General features: G+C 30.7%; 2 protein-coding genes across 2 annotated transcripts; both read right to left on the reverse strand.

Annotated features, from left to right (window-relative positions):
* Nucleotides 1-625: 625 nt before the first annotated feature.
* On the reverse strand, nt 626-1,493 carry LOC133679622 (uncharacterized). The gene has a single exon (XM_062102277.1). It carries the CDS (start codon nt 1,251-1,253, stop codon nt 828-830), a length of 426 nt encoding a protein of 141 aa, XP_061958261.1. The 5' UTR covers nt 1,254-1,493; the 3' UTR covers nt 626-827.
* A 5,197-nt stretch (nt 1,494-6,690) lies between these two features.
* Nucleotides 6,691-8,562, reverse strand: LOC133679707 (probable aquaporin PIP2-4). The gene is made up of 4 exons (XM_062102380.1): nt 8,136-8,562; nt 7,719-8,014; nt 7,193-7,333; nt 6,691-7,094 (listed from the first exon to the last, which is right to left on the reverse strand). The coding sequence occupies exons 1-4, from the start codon at nt 8,437-8,439 to the stop codon at nt 6,981-6,983; spliced, it is 855 nt and encodes a 284-aa protein (XP_061958364.1). The 5' UTR covers nt 8,440-8,562; the 3' UTR covers nt 6,691-6,980.
* Between the last annotated feature and the right edge of the window lie 8,784 nt (nt 8,563-17,346).

The following is a 17,346-nucleotide window of genomic DNA, read 5'->3' on the forward strand; positions in this document are numbered from 1 at the left end:
GCTATATAGACATAATGGTTCTTGATTTATAATGCTGAACCAGTCTCTTCATCACAAATAAATGAAAGAAGCCAAATGTGTGTGATAGTTCATGTCCCCCAAAATGAGTTGTTCATCAGATCTTCTGTTTCACATCTATTTCTATTCTAGCTAATGTTCAGTACATGGTAATGAAATTTGATGCAATATAATTAAAACATAAAATTGTTAGTGCATGTTTTCTTTCCTTCTCCTTTTAATTTTAAACAAGAAAAATAAAATTGTATAGAAATCGTTAGCTTATATGTGGGTAACCTTGTTTAACCATTAGAAGGAATGATCAATAGGGAGATCTGAAGTTTTTTTTTCCCCCTTCGACTCTGGATGGTAACAGATCCACGAACAATACAAGTAACCATTCCTGTGGGCTGTGGTTTCATGAATTTTTTTTTTGCTATCCCAATGGTTGTGATAGCAGTATACTTTGTTTTCTTTAAGGTGTTTACATGGTTTCCTTCGTGCTTTAGTGTAATCTGAATTGCTTCTCTCCAATCTAACAGTGTTCACTTCTGGATCCTGTGGGTGTGCACCTTTTTACAGCTTAGATTGGATGTTTATCTTCCTAACACTACTAATATGCTCTGAATTTGGAAAATAAAAGGAACATTTTTTGTTTATATATTCTGAAAGACTGAAATGATTAACAACCTGATGAGTAGTCATAATTGTAAAATACCACGCAATACTAACTAATGACACTAAATATACTCGATGCCCAAAATCTAAGAGAGAGACAGCAGTAACAGAGGGAGTTGGTAAGAGTCATTTAGACTTATTGGATGACCACATCAAGCATTAGTTTGAACAGAATTGGCTCGATTTAAGTTGGCTTTGCGCGTGACCATTACATGGTAGACACCCATTGTCAAAAGCACTGCAAATGCCACACCAAGTACAATGCCAGCAATGCCACCAGCTCTCAGTCGATTCCCTCCTTTCTGGGATGTTGATATTTCACTTTCTTGTGCTTGATCAGTAGCCTCTAATTGAGCTGCAAGAGGCAATGGTGAGCAACTAGATGAAGCAGCACATGGGCTCTTCACATTCGGTTCATGTGTTTTGGGATGGAAGAATTCAGCTGCAGATGGTGAGAAAGCCACTGGGTTCTCATAAACAAGGCCATGAGGAGCTCTCCCTTGTGCTCCCGCTCCGGTGAAGAATACAAGGGTTAAAGAGGAGGAGAAGAAGAGAAAGAAAGAAGGTATGAGAGCCATTCTGTCTTGTTTTGTTTGCTTTGAGTATCCAATTCTGAGTCGAAAGTGAAGTAGTTCTAGCCTCTAGTTGAGTAGTGTGCTTTGAACTGGCATTTATAAGGTCGTGTTGTGAGGGGAGTTGTTGCTTTGTATTGAATTATCAGTGATAGAGACTAATGCTAGAAAGGAGGGAACGAAATGATTTGTGATTGTTCCAAACCTTTTTCTTTCCATTTCATCTATTGTTAATGAATTTGTCAAAAGTTCATGTTTCTTCTAGCTTTACTTGGTGCCTTTTAATACAAGGAAGTCAAGAGAGGAGGAAAGGGAATGGGAAGTCAATTTATTTAATACTCATGCGATCATCACATGTAAACCTGTTTAATTACTGCAAGTAATTACAACCCACCCAAGAACACGCATTATATGAACATCAAGACTTGTTATTTAATCATCCTATAAATTTGTCAAGGTTTGTTTTTTTTTTCCCTTTTTTCTGTTTTGTTGCTTGAGTGCTGAAAAGGTGAGGATAATGGAAACATGGGGTCTTCCTTAGCTTGGAGGATCAGCAAAGGCTAAGGCTACAAGCATGCATTTGATGTTGAGTAAGAACTAATAATAACAGTAGCCGGTGTCACCTGCCCTTAACATTATTGCAGAGGACGGTGAGCATAACATTATTGCAGAGGACGGTGAGCATGCTAGGGCTTAAATCAATGCTCTCTCTCTCTCTCTCTCTCTCTCTGTCGCGTCCCCCCCCCCCCAAAAAAAAAAAAAAAAAAAATTTAGGTCATGACCATTCATGCTTTTTATTCCTTGTTATTATATCCTATTTCAAAATTCCATTCTTTTCCCTTCTTTACTTCTCGTGGGGATGATCGTGACCTCTGTCATCTCCCTCTCTCCCACCCAACTTGCCCGCCCCTGCAATAAACCAATATAAATAAAACAGGCCCATTTACCATCTGCACAAGATCCTTGTTCCCCTTTCAAATTAGCTGCTTCAGTGTCTTGTCTGGAAAATATTTAGTATAAACTTTTGTTTTTATAGTTTTTTAAATTGTTTTTCACTGAAAAAAACATTAAATTGATGTTTTTAGATGGTTTTGAATAATTTTAACGTGTCAATATAAAAAATAAAAAAAACTGAAAAAATATTATTTTAATACATTTTTAATTGAAAAATATTTTAAAAAAGCACTCACATCATCATACCAAACACAAAACGACATCATCATACCAAACACAAAATGAGTTAGAGATTTTTTTTATTGTGGTAATTTCTGTTTTTTAACCGAATCAAAAAAAAAATTGTTTGGTTAGTCAAATTTTTTTATTTTTTGCATTGAACTTTATATATAATTACATTTTAAATCTTGGTTATGTAAAAACTAAAATAATTTATTTTTCAATAATGGAGAGCTAAAAATATATTTCGCAATAATTTTAATCAAATGTATATTTTTTTAAATCACAACTACAAATATTTTTTGTAAATTTATTTTTAAAACTACAATCAATAAAGATATTTTTTATATTCAAAATTTAAATGGTAGTTAATCAATCAGCTTTTTTATTTTATTTTTTATATTCAAAATTTGAAGATGAGTTTGATTAAAATACAAATATTAAAATATCTTTCAATTAACAACTGTTCCTTTTATTAATTCGAACTATCTGGATTGTAAATTAAATTATTTCAAATTCAGTTTTAGGTTTAGGTTGTCTTTATAAAAACTTCTAGCATCCTTAAACCACCATTGATTTCATTGATGAAAGATGTTTATCCACTTGCCAATTTAAAATCTTTCATTGAATTTTTATTTAAGCTCTATTTATTTTGTTGGAAAGTAATTTTATTTGGAAAATAGTTTTCATGGAAAGAAAATTCTTAAAAAGTTATTTTTTTTAATGTTTGACAGTATCATAAAAATAAGTTGAAAAATACTTTCTAGTATTTGGTTATCCCATGAGAAATGAGCTGAAAAATAACTTACTAGTATTTTAACCTTTTTAAAGTTTATTAAAAGAATAAAAATCAAATCTAACAAATAAAAATGTTAAAGGGGGATGAAATTGAAAAAAAAATTATTTCATATAAAACAAATAACAATCAAATGAAAGGGAATCAAATTTGACATATAAAAAAGTTGAAAAACGATGAGAATAAAAAATAATTTCTCAATTTCATAAATTATTTCAAATAAAATAAATAACAATTAAAATATTAAGGATCAAATTTAATATGATCAACAAATAATATGATGGTTTTGAATTTTTTGCAACTTCTAGAATGTGTATTCCGTCTAAAATAAAAGAAAAATACTTTCTTGAAAACCAAGCTAAATGTGTTTTTTCTCCTAACCAAAGACCCATATTTTTTTTATATTTTTTAGTTGGTTATTAATTTTTTTAAAGTTCACTATATAAATACTAGAAGAATATTTTATTTTTTCAATGTGGGATTTGAAACTCTTTAATATATATATATATTCACAAGAAAAAAAAAGTTATGTTTTTTTAATGTGGGATAAAAAATCTTTTGAAATAACTTTTTAAACTTTATTATTATAATATATCTAACCTATAACCACATGAATTGTTTCTTAATTTCTTAATATGAAACCAAATATATATTTTTTAATTTTTTCAGATTGATTTGGGTCAATCCATGTAACCAATTTTGGCCAAAATTGGTTTGCTACAGTCCTAGAAAAATAAAAATGTTTTATATTATTTTGTTTCCTGAGAGAGATTAGAAAATTCTTTTGTTATTTTGCTTGTATTATTCATCTTACAAATATGAAATTTTCGAAAATGTTGATTTCTAAAGATCCAAGGATTTAAATCATTATGCTATATTTGGAGATTTAGTCCGGTTAATAAAGTATATGTATTCTTTAATTTGTTTTTTTTTTTAAATTTTAGACTCAAATCCTATAAAAGGTTATTTTTTTTAAATGCACCATTTCAAATATATTAATGATCTGTTTAAAATTTGATTAAAAAATATTTAATTTTAATATACTGAAATTAATATTATAACACATCATAAAAAAGGGGCTATATGCTTTTTTTCATATTTATTTTGAGACCCCCATTTAACAATATTTTTTATATTGGATATTTTTTTTTTTTGCAAACACGATAGTATATGGAAATGACATCATGCAGCATCTAAATATGCTTTTAGTGGAATATGTTCAGGTTGGATTGTGTTGGAGGTGCTATTGATGTGACTTCATCTCTTATTCCTCGTCATAAAACAACATTAATTTTTTTTTTTTTATGATAAGAGATAACTAATGAGTACATAAAAATAAATAAATAAATACAAATTATAAAATCAAATGTAAAAAATATCTAAATAAAATATTATCATGTTCAAATATCAAGAAAATTAGAGTATTTTTTCAAAAACATTTCTAAATATGAAATTTTTATTTAAGATCCAAATCCTACAAAAAATTATAATTTGTTTCTTAAAAAAGTTATAGATGCCCGCTTAAAATATAATCTAAGAAATTTAATTTTAATATATAAAATTGATCCTGCTTATATAAAATTTTATATGTTTTTTTTCATATATGTTTTGAGACACTCCCATATAAAAAATTTCTTAATATTCTACTAGGGGTGAGCAACAAAAATCAAAAAACTGATTAAACCGAAAAAATCAGAAAAAAAATAATAGAAAAAACCAAACAGTAAAAAAAATCAATTAAATTTTGAAAAAACCGAACGATTCGGTTACGGTTTTATAAGTTTAAAACTAAAAAAACCGAACCGAATCCAAACCGGAAAAAAACAAAGTTAAACCGGAAAAAACCGAGCAAACCGAAATTAAAAAAAATCAAAATCAAACCGAACCGAAAATTATCACCCTTATATTCTATACATTTTTTCCCCAAAGAAAGAAAGAATCAAAATGACATCACGCAGCATCTAAATATGCTTGTGGTGGAATATCTCTTAGTTGTATGGAATATACTTGAGAAATGGAATATAACTTATTTACACCTTTTTTTTATTTACCTTTATAATTTGTATTCTTTAAATTTATGTATGATGTATTAAGATAAGGAATAGGAGATGAAGTGACATGAATAGCAACTCAAAACAATCCATCATAGGGATAGATTGACTTCTATAGCCAAACATCTCCCTATCATGTCCACGAACAAACGCCAAGAGCTCACACCTTCCCCATTAATTAGGCCAAAATGTGCATCATTAAACAGCTAAACCCTCACCTACTCAGCTCTATAATATTACCACAAACCATAAATTAAGGACAAGATAAGGTAAATTATGACCACCAAATAATTTATGGAAGATAAGAGAAAAGCAAGGAATCTCAAGGCCCCCTGCCCTTACCTAATACAATCAACACCAACATATATATATATATATATATATATATATATATATATATATATATATATATATATATATATAAAGAATCAAATGCATCATCACATTCCCATTAATCCGTTTAGGGATGTCATCATCAAGAACCTGTAGGATTTTTAATATTTACAGGTAGCCATTAAGCTCTTTAATCAACAAATTTTTGTTTTTTTGTAATTATCTAATAAAGTTGGGTGATGATAGGATGTTTAGTGGATGTTTGTTTTTACGTTATAATTTATTATTTAAAGTGTTTTCTATTTAAAAAATATTAAATTAATGTTTTTTAGGTATTTTTGAATGATTTTGATATATCAATGTTAAAAATAATTATATATATATTATTAATTAAAAACATCTTTAAAAAATATTCAGCACCACAACATAAAATCAAGCCGGACAAAATCAATGCTTTTTTGCAGGAAAAAAAAATCTACTATTTAACTCCATATTATTTTGAGGTCTAAAGAGCATTGCCGGGAGAAGATATTTATTCTAAATGCATGTGGAATGGACTTTCTTATCTTAAAGGATTCCTAATATTTTTTAAAAATGCAAAAACAAACAAGACACGTATAATAACACATGCAAAATCAATAAGGTGAGATCCTTAATTCTAAGGTAATCTATGCCTTGATGAGGTTTGAAGTTTTATTTTTGATAATTTTAATCAACCCTCGTCCTTTGAATTCATCTTCTCACAACTCATGTTTAACTAAGTTATATATACATGAACATATATACCACATGTTACATGTGGCCACAAATTGAAAGTTAACTTATTGTTTTGATTACTCGGGTAGCCCTAAATCTATGTGCCTGTTTAATAATATAATGTAAAATATTTTTTTATTTAAAAATATATTAAAATAATTTTTTATAAGCTTATCAAAAATTATATGAAAACACTTAAAAAAAATACATTATTTAATATTTTTTTAAACAAAATATATTTTTAAAATGCATCCGCAAAAACAAACTATGTTTAAGCCGGTAAGACAACTATGCATTTCACCATAATTACGTGGAAAACATAGACAATCAAGCAGACAGAGAAGAAGACCAGTTCGTTTCACCAGATCATTAATGATGTTGAAATAACATGAACCACGACAAGAAAAGATGGTTAAAAAGGAAGAGAAAGATTAAGGATAGACATAACATGACCCCACTGAGAAATACAATAATAGCAAAAACCAACAGGGATTGAGAAGACTTTTTTTTTTTTTTAATTATTATTTTTATTAATATTTCCACTGCCATCTAAATTTCCCATGAGAAGGCAAAGAGAGAGTTTTCCCGCTTGCACAAGGGACCCTTGATTAATTTGACAAGGCTTTAAGCATTGCTCCTGAAGGATCCTAGAGCCTTAATAGCCGCTGCTCTAAGAATGAACTGGTGGTAGAAAGCAGCAATGGCAGCTCCAATGAAGGGTCCAACCCAGAAGAGCCACTGTAACATAATCAGGGGAAAATAATAAATAATCACTATAAGACTCGTCTGCTTGTTAATTCTTAAAGACGAGGAGAGGAGAAAGAGGATATCCGTACATGGTCATCCCAGGCCTTGCTTTGGTTAAAGATAACAGCAGCTCCGAAGCTCCTAGCAGGGTTGATGCCAGTACCAGTAATTGGGATTGTGGCGAGGTGAACCATGAACACAGCAAATCCAATGGGGAGAGGTGCCAATACCTTGATAGCAAAGAAGACAAGGGAACCACAAAAAAAAAAAACTTAATGAGGTTTTTTCATGCCCTTTTATGAAAACTAGCATGGCTACATGATCATTACAAATTTTAGTTGCAGGGTGTTTCTGTGAGCTATGAAATAAGGTCAATAGTACCATTTATTTACATAGTAATTACTATTTATAATCAATTATCCTCAGAAAAAATGAATTCAATTCAAGATTGTAGCTGTATTAATGGAGTTTCCACAAACCAAGATCCCGAGATGAGAAAAACAATCAAAATCAGAAAGGAAACGACCCTCACGCTACAACAAATCATAGTTATTCAACCCATTACATTAATTTGGATTCTGAATTTCAAGTTAAATTGATAACAGGGATACTTACAGGAACATGGGAGTCTCTAGCATTCCTCTTGGGATCAGTGGCGGAGAAGACAGTGTAGACAAGAACAAAAGTACCGATGATTTCAGCACCCAATCCAGTGCCCTTGTTGTACCCTTTCTGCAGCTCGTTGGCTCCGCCTCCATAGTGATTGTAATAAGACTTTTGGAAGGCCTTCACCAAACCACAGCCGCATATCGCACCCAAGCACTGTGCCACCATGTACAAAACAGCCCTGATGAGCGACACCTTCCTCGCCAGAAACAGACCGAAGGTCACTGCTGGGTTGATGTGTCCTCCTGCATGTGTAAAGTGCAAATTTAATCAATCAGGAATCTGTAATATTCATGCATGCTAGCTGTTAATGGTGATTCTGACGTAATTATGTGTTAATTAATTATAATGAGTACATTAACTGACCAGAGATACCAGCAGTGCAGTAAACAAGGACAAAGATCATGCCACCGAAGGCCCAAGCAATACCAAGAATGCCAACACCACCACAAGCATCCAGACCCTTGTCTGGGTCTGTCTGGCTTTTGTATCCAATAACAGTCAAGACTGTGACATAAAGGAAGAGAAGGGTGGCGATGAATTCTGCAATAAGAGCCCTGTAAAAGGACCATTGTCCTAGCTCCTCAGCATCAATCAATGGAGCTGGAGGTGGGTCCTGGTAGTCCTTCACAGTCTCTCCATGCTCTGCAACCTCAATGTCCTTCGCCATACTTAGCTACCTCAACTTCAAATGTAGAGAAAGGCTATTACTAATGTGTCGATGGGGATGTGAGTGGTGAAGGAGTATTTATGGTAGAGAAAAAGGAGTGGACAGATGAACAGTGATTAATATTAGTGCATTTCGATTGATGACATAATTAACATAAATTTTAGCCGTCCATACCCCTTGAATTTGATTTCTCTGCTTGCATGGCCCCACCACTAATAATTTAGCTGCTACGACGCTCAAAGGTTAATTAATTCCAGTGTTCAAAGATGAAGGGATAATTTTACTATTTTTAAAAATATTTTTAATTTAAATCATTGAGCTTTTGTATCAATTCATGAGTTTTTGTATCAATCCAGTTAAGTTATTATTATTAAAATTACATTATTTTATTTTAAAAAATTCTAATGTCCATCCTCTCAAATTTAGATATGTTTAACTAGATTCATCAGGCCACTAATCAATTTATTTAACCAATTAAATTTTATCAAATCAATATCTTTTATAATTTAATTTGGTATTCATCTAAATTTGAATCACAAACTTTCCATATCAATCCCAGGAGACAAGACATGCTTAATACTATTCTTTTTTACACATTAGTGATTATACCTTATGTTTAATACTATTTGCTCATTATAACTAGGTTTGACAAGCTGCAAAAGCTAATATACTTAGGATTAACTACTATGAGATGAGCTCAAGGAATCATAGCTATGATAAGTTGCTAAACCTAATATACTTAGGTGTAGTCATGAGCTGAGCCTAGAACACCGTGGGTCTCTTAGGCTATTATACCCAGTATACACGAGTTTAGCCATGAGCTGAGTCCAAGGCATCATGAGTCTAGTAAGTTGTCAAACCCAATATATTTGTGTTCAGTCATTCGCTGGACACAAAGCACCATGAATCTAGTAAGTTACTAAACCTAATATACTTGGGTTCAGCCTTGACTTGAGCTCAAGACACCTTAAGTTTAACAAGTTGTTAGACTCAATATACTTGAGTTCAGTTATGAACTAAGCCCAAGACATTGTGGGTCTAGCAAGTTGTCATACTTAATATACTTAGGTTTAGTCATGAGTTGAGCCTAAAGAACTACAAGTTTGGCAAATTGCTGTACCTAATATACTCGGGTTCGGCCATGAGCATAAACTAAGACATCGTTTTAGTTTATGAACTAAGCCCAAGACATTGTGAGTTCAATTATGAACTAAGCCCAAGACATTGTGGGTCTAGCAAGTTGTCATACTTAATATACTTAGGTTTAGTCATGAGTTAAGCCTAAGAAACTATGAGTTTGGCAAATTGCTGTACCTAATATACTCGGGTTTAGCCATGAGCATAAACTAAGACATCGTGGGTTTGACAAGTAGTTAGAGTCAACATACTTTTGTTTTTCCATGAGTTAAGCCCAAACAAGTTGTCAGACTCAATATACTTGAGTTTAACCATGAGTTAACTCCAAGGCACCATAGGTCTGACAACTTGCTAGACTCAATATACTTGGGTTCAGCCGTGAGTTGTACCCAAAGCATCATGGATATAATGAATTAGTAGACCCATCTCCCCTAGGTTTGGTTATGCGTTGGACCTAATTGGTCTTAGAGATCTATGTTTGGACTATAGGGTTCTATCTTAAGATTATTGACATGACCTATTCATGTTATGAATAATCATTTTCTTATACCTGTAGGTGTATAAAATGTCAGAAATAATAATCTCCTAACACCTATTGGTGTATGAAAGGTGTTAGAAAGACCTATCCTATTTTCATCTCATTAATGATGTGTAAGATATTTTTATTCATCATTAATGTCATCTAAAGAAAATGACTCTCCAATCCCTCTACTCCATCAAAACGACAAGGTTCATGTACCCTCTTAATCACTTGAGTAAAAGATTCATAATTTCTATCCTCCAAACATTCATACCTTAACTCTTAGAGCATTTATCATACAAAAAACAAGAATAAACATTATTGTTCTTAGAATTTAAAGCTTTTTTATTTATTTATTGTATTCTCATATTTAAAAGTCACTAATTATATCATTAAAGGTCCCTAAACTCCACCGATAGGGACTGTTTTGCAAGTATCAAAACTTATACCAATAATCATATATTTCCTGTTAGAGGTGATCATTTTTTGCTCGGTTTTGTTTTTACCTATAAAAACAACCAAACTAAAATTTTGTAAAATTTAAAAAATAAAACTGAAACCGAACCAAAACTAATTCAAACTGACCGGTTTCGGTTCAATTATTTTGTATTAAAAACCAAAACCCAACTGACTAGTTTTTGTTCGATTCGGTTCAGTTCGGTTATTTTATATTAAAAACCAAAAACTACATTGTTTTTTGTGGGTTTTTTGGGACTTTCTAATGGGCTTGATTTCGGGTTGGTTTGATTATTTTATTTTTTCCGATTCGATTCGGTTTTTTAGTTTTAGGTTTATGAAACCGAATTAAACTGAATATTTTGTTAAATATTCTAATCAGTTTAATCGGTTTTTTTTTCATGGGTTGGTTTTTTTAGTTTTCTCGGTTTAATCAGTTTTTCAGTTTTTTTACTCACTCCTACTTCCTGTGTTATAGAGATAGAAATATCAATATAAATAAGTAATTAATCACTATCCAAACACCAAATAATCTTATTTCTAAGCAACCGAGAAGCAGATACCATGCATCCCCTTATTCAAATATGTTTCCTTCAGACCCGGTATAACTTCAAATGCTTCTTGTCATGATCCAAAATCGCCTTAGTTTTCTTATAACACCACAGGAGAGCCTTGGTTTTCTAGGAGGATTGAAGGAATACAATTAAGAATTAATGTTCAACCTTATCAAAATCCTTCTGCAAGGGCTTTCTTTTAATTGTAATTAACTAGTAATCAAATGGCATGTGCATGCCCTTTTTCAGTAGGTAACTAGTAATTAGGAAGCCCAGAGGAGGATAATCATCGACTGATTGTGATGGTAACGTATGCACTTTAAATTAACTTGGTTTATGATTAACTGATTTCTTTTTATTTATTATTAAAAAAAACATGTATACATGCAAGAATGGGTCTCCGGGGTAGGGGGTGGTGGATATAATGATTGAATTGCTGGCCAATTATATTTTAAGTATCATGTAAATATGCATGTATAAAAAACTTAAAAAATAATGTATATCTCATGTGTGTAAATAATATATATCATAAAAAAATAGAAATAAGAATATGTAGAAAAGGTTTTAACTAAAAAAAATTGAAACCAAAGTTTATTGCAATATGTTTGTTGTTTTACCTAATCAATTAAAATATTATACTATAAGCTTTAATTTTAAGATATATATTAGATTTTTTTTTCATTTTCATTCTAAATAAAAAAAATACTTCTAATCTAAGATCAATTCCTATAAAGTTCTTGAGATTGTTTAAAAATTATAACATGCAGTGTATTAATTAAATATATACACTTATTATTTTTTAATGAAATTCTTACTCACTAAAATTATTAAATCATATGTTATAGTTTATAATATTTCTGTTAAAAATTAAGAACAATAAAACATTTAAAATGAATATATACAAAAATGTAAAATGTATTATGTGTATGTGTATTTTTATATTGGATTATTATATTAGATTGAAATTGGATTTACTGGTAAAGTGATTGTTTATATGTGATCAAACCATTAGATTATAATATATATATTAAAGAATTAACAATGCCGACCACATTACAATGTAGATCTTTTGTATTTATTTGTGAAATATTGCTGATGTGATGAACCGACAGCCACAAATTGTTTCCACTCTAGCCTCGTCAATTTACATCGCCAATCCTTCTTCATATGGTACTTCTTCAACTCTTTGAGATAAAAAAATCCTAAAAAAAATATATATACTAATCAAACAAAGTTGTAGTATGTGATCCAAAATAAAACTATTCAAGTTGACTCGAAAACACTAGTTCAACTTTGAACCACAAACATATCATCATATCGTCAAGAGAGATTTATGGTTTGATCTGAAATTAAAGCAAAACAAATAATTAAACCACAAACATATCAAAACAAAAAAAAAAACACAAAACATAATTTTTTTAGACAAAAACAAATCAAACACCAAGAACATAAAGAATACGATGATCATTTAAACCGAAACCAATCAAACACAAATCTCAAACCAAACAAGTTTTCATGCAATCAAGGGCAAGGCTTTGTACGTAATCATGTATAGATCAAGAATCAAGCATCTATTTTCTTTGATTAACACTTAAAAGTCACGATATGATCGGAATGTGTTTGGGCAATCAAAAGAACCATAGAATCTAAATGCATGAATGTTTTATTAATGCGCAACCCTATATTATTTGCTAAAGATGACAACCTCATATGTTTGTGCGTAGAATTAACCAAAAATAGCTCAAAAGATAGAGGCTAAGGCAAAGATCATGCAAAGAACATGAACTTAGAATCTAGAAAATTTCTAAAAATCAAAGAATTAATGTTAAACCCTAGATTTGGCCTTCTAGGCCTCTAAACACATTGTTTTTTTATCCTAACAAACCACATTATCAATACCAAATATAGTTGAATCCAAAGAACTAATAAATAATATCAAATCATCAATAACATGCAAGAAGTTTCAACTTCATAACTGCAACCCCAATGACATACAATAAAAACATTAAATTTTGATTCTTAACTAACTTTTTGAATACTTGGAACCCAAACCATGCCCAGGAACCAAAAACATATACTAACAAAACAGAAAAGGCATTAAACAACCACCACCACCACCTTTTGACAAAATCCAAAACTACCTTATTTTATCAAAATTAGCCACAAATATATTGCTTTGACACTCAGTAATATCAACAGTAACTCCAAACAAGATTTAAAAATAAAAACAATATTTTTACGTATTAATCAAAACAAAACTAGAAAACAACATAACACTAAAACAAGTTAAAAAAAGATTTAAACATTAAGAAAGCATGAATAGTCAGGCCACATGGACTCCACCTTTGAGTTTTTACATGGTTATACCTTCTTCAAATTTGCTGACTATAAACTACTGTTTTTTCTTCTATTTCCATTATTTCTTTTCTTTTCACTCTCTTTCTTTCTAAAACTTGTTAGACCTTCTATTTTAGGTTCTTAAACCTTCAAAATAGAGTCTATTAACAGAGCATTTCCCCATATTTTGTTTTCCTTCTTTTCTTCTTCTCTTTTTAGCTCTGATTTCCAGGCATATTTATAGAGTTTTCTAGGTTTTTTGGTGGATTCCCTCAAAGATTGATCAAAGTTTAGCCCTTTAATCAAAGTGAGAGGATTCTAGACAAAAGCTAACAGCTAGAAGCTCTTGTACTAGGCCGATTTTATAATAGTAGTTTTGGTTTTAGGGTACTTGGTGGTTTTGCTAGACTTTGAGGGCAATGAGTTATTTCCAGCCTTTTGATCTTGAGATGGAGGTTTTAAAACCACTGATAAGAACCATTTGATAAGCTTTAAGTGTGAACACACGAAAAAATAGTTGGTTTTTGAAAAATAGGTGTCACAGTTAAGGTTGATTAGGTTGACTATTTTCGAGGCTTCGCTGAAGCAACTTCCATGTAAACATCACTGGAATCACTTGAAGTTGGTAGAGGAGGTGCACACATTTCTTTTGGATCCAACCTTTCTCAATTTAGAGGTTTGTAGCTTCACATTTATTCGTTCAAAGGTGCCAACTCGATCAGTCTAAAATCTGAAAATGTAAGGAAAGCTGATCGAGGACAAGATGTTGGAGATTTTTGTGCAAGAATTGAGGTGTAAAAATCCAATTTCATGGGCATGAGGTTGTAGAGGGGGTGTTTCTCAGTTGAATGGTGGTGGTTATAGCCCCTGAGGTGGTTAGAAATGCCATATTCATTTGCCTGAACATGCTCACTTGATCATCCAAAATTGACAATAAATGAGATGAATAATAGGTGAACAATACGTCGTCTAGGTTAAACCCTAGTAATTATGGTTTTTTTAATTTAGGATTTGACTAATTTCAATTTGGTCCCTACTCTTTTAATTCCTTTTAATTGCACCCGTAATTATCTCCAAACTTTTAATTACATGCAATTGCACTTTTGCCAAATTCAAATATCAGCCCCAAAGTTCAGTGCCTTTTATAGATGAGTCCTTAGTTTTTAATTTGTTCAATTTCATCCTTAATTGACTACCAAAATGTCAATTCCTTTCAATGTGGCCCCTAATTTGATCAATTTATACCTCTAAAATTTGGCACCATTTACAAGTTGATCATTGGTCTTGGGAATCTACAATTAAGTCCTTAATTGGCCTCCAAACTTTAATTTGTTTTTACAATTAAACCCCTGATTTGACCAATTAAACCTTCCAAAGCCTAATTTCAATTCTCAAACTTCAATTTCTTCTAATTAACACTCAAATTGACTCCAAAAATTTATTTTCCTCGCAAACAAGTCCTCAATAAAATCAATTAAGCATTTCAAAATTCTCATTGAATCCTTAACCATCTAAATTTATATTTCTTTACCCCAAATAAAAATAGTTATACCAATAAAGTTTTTTGTCAATTAGAATTGGGTTATTAATTTTGTAAATCTCATACATTTTGATCCCCCAACATTTTTACTTGTCATCTTAATCATCTACCACCAACTTAAACAATTTTTAAAACTATTTTGTTGTATTTTTGGATTTTTTTAATTAAAAATGAATAACAGCAAACTCATAATTAATAATAATAATAATAATCAGCTCTTTAATATACTTTATATTTTGGTGCACAAGTCTGCCGAGTGGACGAGGGTGGTGCTTTCTTTGAATTTTCAGTTATGGCTGGAAGTTCACCACGTGTCTTGCATAAAATGAAGTTGAAGAAAAAAATAATTCCACCCTTTTGGCTTTGTAAGGTAATGTTTAATAGTGGTCGGTGGCGTTTCTTCGTTTTTTAAACCCGTAATTAAATCACCTTTCCGATAGCGACTTAGCACTCATCCATTGTCAATATAAAAAACTTATTCATACATCTAATTAAATAAATTAAAAATTATTTATATCAATAAATAAAAAAATTAGTATTAATAATAAAATATAACTATGCCCAATTTACATGTTTCAAGCATAACTGTATCTTTCATCGGTCCAAAGTCTAACCCGATTGTGAAAGCTCATTTTGCTGGGCTAAAGTCAGCATTTTAATCTCAGGTGGTCGAGGTCGGTGGCGGCGAAGTCAGTACGTCCAGCTCGTCACCCCCAAATCTCCCCCCCCCCCCAAAAAAAAGAAAAAAAAAAAAGAAATCGGTGGAGACATCGAACGACGGGAGATTCAAACCTGGGCAGCAATATTGATGACTCTTTGATTCCTAGACCTTTTCCTTTTCTTAAGAAAGAAGATAAAAGTTAATTCTGGACATCGCTTGCGTTCTAGGGTGTCTTTGTGCTTCTTAAATCTTAGCATTTAACAGGCCTTTCCTGTTCTAAACTATTAAATAAATATATAAATTTATTTTAAGATAAATTATTAATTCATATACATGAATTTTTAAAATTAATAATAAAATTTTAATTCAAATACACTATCCGAAATATTAAAAAATAAATTTGAAAGTCATAAAATAAAAATAAAAATAAAAATAAAAATAAACTCACTGTTGAAGTTACATCATTCGATGTTTTGTGGAATATAATATAATTCATTTATAATTGAATCTAAATTGATATTGTAATAACCTCTCAACCGGGATAAAATAACAATCTCATGTCAACTGAAAAACAAAGTAATTAAATTTTTTTCCCTCTCTCAATTCCTCCTTCATTCACTTGATTCTTCCTTATATTAGTATTTTATAAGTTGGATTTTGTAAGTTTACAAGGTTATTCTCTCACTTTTCTTATTTTTTTTCCTTGAATTTTTTTTTTTATGTTTTTCCTATACTTTTCTCTCTTTCTCTGCCTTTTCTTTTTTTTCTTTTTCTATTCTGCTTCTGCCTAGTCGGCAACATATAAAAAAAAAGAAAGAACTGATTTGTTTTAATTTTTAATGGCAAATAACCATTTTACCCTTAATGAGTCGTTTTGCTTTTATTTGATGGTTTTTTTTTGTTAGCACTGTCAAACTCTGTTCATTCTAAAATTTTAACCAGATTTTATTCAATATATTTTAAGATCTCTCGTAAAAGTTCAACTCAATCTGATGGCCGGATTGAAAATTACACCAGATAATATAAAACTGGTCAAATTGTGATTTTTTTTATCAAATTTCTGAATTTCTCAAAAAATTCTGAAATTTTAACCTAAGTTAAAACATTATATTAGAAAGCTCTACGCAAATTTTTAAAATTTTTTAATACCTCAATAAAAAATTATAAAATTATTTTACATAAAACTAATTAAAAAATATTAATAAAATCTTTACCTGTACCATATCCTAACCGAGCCGTTGCCTGCCTATGCCCTTGCCACTCATCGTTATGCAACGCAGTTTATGCAGCTACTGTGACTATTTATCTGATCGTGCTTTTCTTCAAATTCCTGTCGACTCTAACATTTTTCGGTTTGAACTACACGTCCGGTTCAGAAATTGGAATCTATTTATTTAACTTTGTTTCTGCTGAATATTGAAAATACTTTTTTTTTTTTTCTAACAGCACAAGACAAATCACAGGCCTGATAGAGCTCATTCAGGCACACACACACATATCACTTCAAGTTTGTCTGAATTATTGAAGCGAAAAAGTTCACTTTTCAGTCATGAGTATGAATTAAATTTGAAGAATGCAGCATACTTATGCTCTCCTTGCTTGGTAATGCAGTTAACTTATTTTTAAAAAATACATTTTAAATTTATTTTCATTCAAAAACAATGTTAAATTAATATTGATATCAAAAATAAAAATATATTTC

Source organism: Populus nigra, chromosome 19 (genome assembly GCF_951802175.1).
Source record: "Populus nigra chromosome 19, ddPopNigr1.1, whole genome shotgun sequence".
Classification (NCBI taxonomy): Eukaryota; Viridiplantae; Streptophyta; class Magnoliopsida; order Malpighiales; family Salicaceae; genus Populus; species Populus nigra.